This window comes from Dendropsophus ebraccatus, chromosome 8, assembly GCF_027789765.1.
Source record: "Dendropsophus ebraccatus isolate aDenEbr1 chromosome 8, aDenEbr1.pat, whole genome shotgun sequence".
NCBI lineage: Eukaryota > Metazoa > Chordata > Amphibia > Anura > Hylidae > Dendropsophus > Dendropsophus ebraccatus.
Window position 1 is genome coordinate 84,774,943 of NC_091461.1, and position 7,144 is coordinate 84,782,086.

Sequence of the window (7,144 nt, forward strand, 5' to 3'; positions counted from 1 at the left end):
TAACTCTTCAATGCGGGGCATCGGATACGCATCGAACACCGTGATGGCATTCAGTTTCCGATAGTCCCCACAAAAACGAGTTGTCCGGTCTTTCTTAGGGATAAGAACAACCGGTGAGGCCCATGAGCTATGGGATCTCTGGATCACGCCCATGCCCAACATCTCCTCTATCTCCCTCTTCATGTCCGCCCGCACCTCTAAGGAGACCCGGTAGGCTGACTGTCGGATAGGGAGGTGCGCACCCGTGTCTACATGGTGCACCGCAAGGCTAGTCCTCCCGGGTTTCCCCGTGAACGTGGACAGGAAAGGGTTCAGCACCGCCCACAGCTGGGACTTCTGGGTCTCTGTTAGCTGTGGGTTCAGCTGGGCCTCGGCTAGGGTCCCCTCGGTCTTTGCGTCAGCTACGACGTCAACTAGACTGTCACTCTCCCCTTCCTCTGGCAGACTGCACACTGGCATGACGCACGTGTCACGCTCCACATGGGCCTTGATCATGTTAACATGAAACACTTTGTGCTTCTTGCGAATATGATCAATAGTGACGACATAGTTCACATCATTCACCCGCTGGTGAATGGTGTAAGGACCTTCCCATGCGGCCTGCAGCTTGTTTTGAGGCATGGGTACTAGTACCCACACCTTTTAGCCGACGGCGTAAATGCGCTCTCGGGCATTTCGGTCGTACCACCTTTTCTGACTATCCTGCGCCTGGGCCATGTTCTCCTGAACCAGGCCGGTCAGGGTTTCCATCCTCTCCCTGAATCTTAGTACATAGTCTACGACCGAGACGTCAGGGTGACCCACTTCTCCCTCCCAGGATTCCTTGATGAGATCTAGGGGACCCCGTACTCGTCTTCCATAGAGGAGCTCAAACGGAGAGAACCCAGTGGATGCCTGAGGTACTTCTCTGTAAGCAAATAGCAGGTGCGGGAGGTACCGCTCCCAGTCCCGTCCGTGGGACTCCACAAGCATCTTGAGCATCTGCTTGAGGACGCCATTGAACCGCTCACACAGACCATTAGTCTGTGGGTGATAGGCACTGGCGACCAGATGCTGCACCTGTATTTTCTTGCAGAGGCACTCCATCAAGTTAGACATAAACTGTGTTCCCTGATCCGTCAGCATCTCCTTAGGAAATCCTACTCGGGAAAAGATGGTGAGAAGTGCATCCGCAACTTTATCGGCCCTGATGGAGGATAGGGCAACTGCTTCTGGGTACCTAGTAGCATAATCTACCACGGTCAGAATGTAGCTTTTGCCAGAACTACTGGGTACTGCTAACGGTCCTACAATATCTACGGCCACCCGCTGGAACGGCTCATCTATGATCGGTAAAGGGATGAGGGGAGCCTTGGGGACATGCCCAGGCTTTCCCATCCTTTGACAGACCAGACATGACCGGCAGAAGTTAGCCACTTCTTTTCCCATACCCGGCCAATAGAAACGCTGTTTCAACCGGTCCTGGGTCTTGCGGATACCCAAGTGGCCTGCGAGGGGTATCTCATGGGCCACTTGCAGTAGTCGCTCCCGGAATGGACGAGGCACTACCAGCTGCCTACTCTGCACCCATTCCGGTTGATCCTCGGTGGGAATCATCTGCCTATAGAGACGGCCCTGATCCCAGGTTATCCGCTCGGTATCCGATTCAGCCGGGGTGCTATCAGCCAGCTCTCTCAGTTTCTGTAACGTCCCATCAGTCAGCAAAGCTGCCTGAAATTGGGCCCAGTCACTTTGAGAGTTGCCAGACATCACCTCGTCTGCTCTGATGCCTTGAGTCAGCTGTGAGCTGTCAGCTGACCCTCCAGCTGCTGGTATACACACCGCAGAGGAGCTTCCACTCACTGTGTCAGAGTGGCCCCGCCCACTACGTGTCACCACAGCTATGTACTTACAATCTGTTCCGCCCACCTGCTGAGGATCAGGGGTGAGGGGGACAGATGGAAGCCTGGTACAGTCCTGGTTATATACATCAGATTCATTACCTATGTCATTGGCATCAGGATTAGTACCCATGTTTATCACATTTAAAGGGTTAGTACAAACAGTGAGGTCATCTTTATAGACCTCCGCACTAGCACCAACCAATGAGGGGGATTCACACGAAATGCCAGGAACCTGTGAATCCTCCCTGACATCAGCAGGTACATAGTGGGAGACTAAGGAACCAAGATCAGTGGCTAATAAGACATCCGTGGGAATATGATCCGTCACTCCCACCTCCCTTATTCCACTCCCAGCCCCCCAGTCAAGAAATACCCTCGCCATGGGCAAAGCGGGGCTCACTCCTCCAATCCCAGTCACAGTTCGTGTTTTCCCAGGGATTAAGTCCTCTTCGTTCACCAGTTCCGGGCGAACCAGGGTGATCTCCGCCCCAGTGTCCCTCAAGCCCATCGTGATTTTGTTACCCACGGTAACGGCCTGCATGTTATCACTAAGCTTCCCTCCCCGTCCACTTACGAACAAAACAGTAGATGGGGAAACAGGTGATTTGGGCACAGGGGTTGGTTTCTTTCTCTGGGGACAGTTTCGACTAATATGTCCCCCTTTGCGACACATAAAACAGATGCGGGTATCAGCAACAGGTTTGGTGGGGACCACAGGGGTAGAACCCCCAGAGGGTCGAGTAGCAGGGACAGAGTTGGTAGAAGTCTGCTTACCCCCTTTCCAGCTGGTCACTGCCGGCTTCTGATGCGGGGGCCGATTGGCAGTGTAGGTGTCGGCCAGCTTGGCTGCTTGCGCTGCGTCTCTGGGTTCTCGGTCCAAGATGAACTGACGAACTTCTGCGGGACACAGGTGCAAAAACTGATCCTTGACCATCAGGTCTTTGAGATCCTCAAAGGTGTGGATAGACAGTCCTTCGATCCACTGGTGAAAGTTGGTGTTCAATCCATCAACGACATCTGAGTAACTGTCATGAGGTCCACGCTGCATAGCCCGGAATCGTTTCCGATACATCTCTGGCGAGAGATTGTATTTCTGGATGAGGGCTTGCTTAATGGCCTCATAGTCACCGTCCTTGTCTCTGGGCAAGGAGACAAAAACCTCCAGGGCTTTGCCTCTCAGTCCTGGGGTCAAGTACCGCGCCCACTGCTCACAAGACAACTGGTACTGTCTGCAAATTTTCTCAAAGCCTCTGAGAAACGTGTCCAGGTCCCCATCCTTCTCCATCACCGGGAAGTGATCTAAACGGGGTTTAAGGTGTCCCGTCTCACTGGACTCACGGTTGGGTGGGAAATTACTGGACCTCTGGGCACGTGCTAGTTCCAGCTGATGCTGCCTCTCGGCCTCTGCCTGTCGTGCGGTGAATTCTCGTTCAGCTTGGCGTTCGCGTGCTGCTGCTGCTGCTGCAAATTCCCGTATAAGCTCCAACCGCAAAGCTTGGTCGCAGTCGGCCATCTGTTGGAGAATCAAAGGTAAAGGAGAGTCCGTACCATTCTGGGGACTGGCGCTACCGGTACGTTGGTGCCCCATGGATTCCAGAACCGGACCCTCTGCTGCCTCCGATGATGGTGTGGTGACCACAGGCTGCTCTGGCCGGGCATCATCTTCCATCAATGCTTGGATCAGCTGGTCTTTACTGCGATTCCCTCCTTCCAGACCTCTTTGCTCACAAAGGCTGCGTAGCCCATCTCTCGTGTAGTTTCGATATGCCTCCGCCATTTTAGCAGGGATTTGCCAAATAAAAGATAGGATAGAAGAACAGAGAACAGGGGAGGGGAAAAACTGTTTCACATATATATATGTCTGTTATAACCAAGTGTATGCACTGAGAGCCTTCCTGTAGACTGAGAAAGTCTGCTACAGATAACTCAGCCCTTAAGTGTACAGAGCAATTTATTACTCCACAGACTTAATGTTCTAAGATATCCCACCGCTGCCACCAATTTGTCACGATCCCCGTGACTTAGGTTCTGGCTAGTAGGCAACCGGGCTCACCTCGGACCGTCTTGGATCAGCTACCAACCAGAACCTAACACCCAGTTACACGTTTTCTGCTGCCACCACACGTCACAATAAGGCTGACGTGACACCTTACCCTTATGCACACCTAAGGCAACTACAAATTACGTCTATAACAATCTTATGGTAATCACTTACCCCTGGTAACGTTTTACTTCAGAGACATAGGGCCTTTTTAGAACACAGGAAAGCTCTTATTAAAGTGAAATTTAATATCAAATAAAAAAGGACAGTGCATACAGTACAGGTCACAATAAAAAAAGAGATGGTACAAAATATACAGACACATACATACACAGTTAAAACAGTTCTTAAAATAAAAAGGAGAAAACCAGAACCTACTTTGCTATCGGGCTGTTTGGAACTGGAACGCTATGGGGATTAGCAGGAACGGCGGGCCAACACACTCATAACAAGTTCCCCAAGTGTTGAACACTCTCCCATCATACTCCCTGCCTTATCAAGCATGGTGAGAGCAGTTGTCTCCCTCCCTCCTCTGACCTCACAGGGTGGTTGACAGGGACTATGCTAATGAGCTAATGGTCCATCTTTTATGACCGGAGACGCTTGCCTGAAGATTTTCAAATCCTCATAACTTGGCAGGCGCGTTTCCGATCAGCATTCCAGGGGCATCAAACTACGGGGCATCACCTGCCGGTCACGGGCATACCAACCATGGGTCTGGTGTGTACCCGATTAGGGGAGTTACAGGTTTTCCTGGGTTCCCCTAGAGCCACTTTCTTGCTTTTACAATGGTGGGTCCCTCTCCCTACCCTGCTGACCTGTAGCGAATCTCACCTCTGGAATATGACAGCTTGTCATCTTTCTGAAGAGGTCAAATTTCTCCATAGACGTCTACAGTGACCTCTGATTGTCTCCTGCGTGAACTCTGGATGCATATTGCAGCCAGACCCCTTGTCATAAAGCCATTACACCATGAGGACGTTTTATTGCACCCCCAGTCTGGTAAGAGATAAGCGAACCTGTTAATATCCAGGACTCTCACTATATGGCCCCAATCCATCTAGCCATGACATCTAGTGCCCAAAGGAAAACAGGACACCAGCTTCAAAAAGAAACAAAAAAGGTGTGTGTGTGTGTGGGGGGGGGGTGAGGAGCTTAGTGAATATATGAGTGAAATATGAGTGATCAGGGATATTTTATTCAAGATCGTGAATATATATTGATCATCCTCACATCACATATACGCAGCCACATAGACCAAAGGATAAAAGCGTTATAAGGTTGGGAATAGAGCAATTTTAAACACATTTAGTTTAATTTTTTAAAAGCAGTCAGATGAATAAAAGTTATATAAAATACATATTGTTGGAATCGTACTGACTTGAGGAACATATATAACATGTCAGTTTTACTATAGAACGAATGGTGTAAACATGAAACCCCCCTGAAATGAAAATAAATTCCTTTTTTTTTCTAATTCACTGCACAAAATTATTTTTTATGGCTTTGCAGCATACTTTATGGAAAAATTAAGTCTGCCATTGTAAAGTACAAATAGTGGCAAAAAAACAAGGGCTCATGCGGGTCTGTAGGTAAAAAAATCCCGGCGCTACGGCCTTATAAATGCGAGAAGGAGAAAACAAAAAACTAGCCCGATTCCTCCCCTACGTTCCTCCCTCCACATTGAACATAGGATACCTCCCCCCCCCCAAAAAAAGGCTTCAGTTTATGTGTGATATTACAACTTTGCTCCATTCACTTCAATGGAACTGAGCTGCAATACTACCCACAAACCGGGGACAAGAGTGGCATGGTTTCTAGAAGAAAACAGCTGTGTGTTATCTAGGACTAGTAAAAACATTTTTCTGAATGTTCACAATAAGTAAATGCATGGCTGCATAACCACCATCTACCAAGAACCTAGAATCTGGAAGAATGTCATGTGATGCCAATAGCATTCAATCACAGCTCAGCTTTCATTTTTCCAGAGTTTATTAATAGTAAAAAGCTGAGCACTGATTTCTTGCTATGGCTAGCATTTTTTAATAAGGCTGTTTCATAAATCTTCCTATTTCTAGGCCTAGAATGCCATCTAGTGGTCAACTCAGATAATACACTTCAAGAAGTAAGTTGACTTTTTCTCTAACAGGCTATGTTCACACGTTTTTTCCTCTGTTTAAAATTAAGTCCGTCAGTGCAATGACGGCTGTTATTACATTATTGTTGTTTAGGTGGACTAATTGTCCTTCAGGTGTGTCTTTAATTTAAAAGCCATTGTATTTAATAGTAGAAAGGGTGAAAGGATGGTGAAAAAAAGAAAAATTGGGTGTAAACAACTAAATAATAACGTCCACTGTTTGCAATAGATGTCCGAAAATAATTGACATGATAATTATTTTGATGTCTGTGCAGACAACATCTGTCACAAACTAGGCAAATAACTTGGATCAACTAAGCAGGTCACTCATTGGGTAGGGGCGGATGAATTACAGACTATGGCTACGTTCACACAACATAAAAGCAATAGCCTTTTCTATTTAAAAAGACGTCCGTTATTGCCGCAATGTAATTGACTTAAATGCATTGCATTGATTGCCTATTGCTAGAACAAAGGGGCGAATGCACTCAGACCCTTATCTACACTCTAAATAGCTAATAAGAGTGTGGTTAGCCTATGAGACCTCCAGAATTGACAGAAGTTCCATAGACTTCCAATATAATTCCGTAGACTGTATGTTATAGCAGTTTAGAGCTGAGATGAAAGGGCAGAGCAAATTATAGCACTTAAAATATTTTTATTTTATTTTACGGTGTTTGAACAAAGCCTAAAGTTCTGCACCTTGTTGATGAGTCCAGAGCTGGCATAAATCATAGCACATAAATACTCCAAGTCCAAGCTGGGGTAGACATTCTGTTCTGTGCGTGGCCAGCTCTGCCTAGTGGCAGATTTTTTAGGGAGACGACACCTCTCACTAAATCTGCTGAATAAATGGAAGCAGCGAGTACGTTAAGTACTTAAAGGGGCATTCCTACCTCAGTTACAAAACACGTTTGTCATGTAATGAGATGAGTTTCCTGTTATTTTACAGGAACTTCTCCGTGCAGATTCCTCAGTGTGAACGCACCCTTATGAAATGGAGAGCCGCACAAACAATCCAGCCACATGACTGACTGATCCTTGTGAAGCTCAGGATCGGTGCTTGTTCTTCTTCACTTATGT

The 7,144-nt window shown here is 47.6% G+C and overlaps 1 protein-coding gene across 1 annotated transcript; it reads right to left on the reverse strand.

Moving 5' to 3' along the window:
* Positions 1-642: 642 nt before the first annotated feature.
* Positions 643-3,660, reverse strand: LOC138800059 (uncharacterized). Its single transcript, XM_069981866.1, has one exon. The coding sequence runs from the start codon at positions 3,658-3,660 to the stop codon at positions 643-645; it is 3,018 nt and encodes a 1,005-aa protein (XP_069837967.1).
* Positions 3,661-7,144: the final 3,484 nt, after the last annotated feature.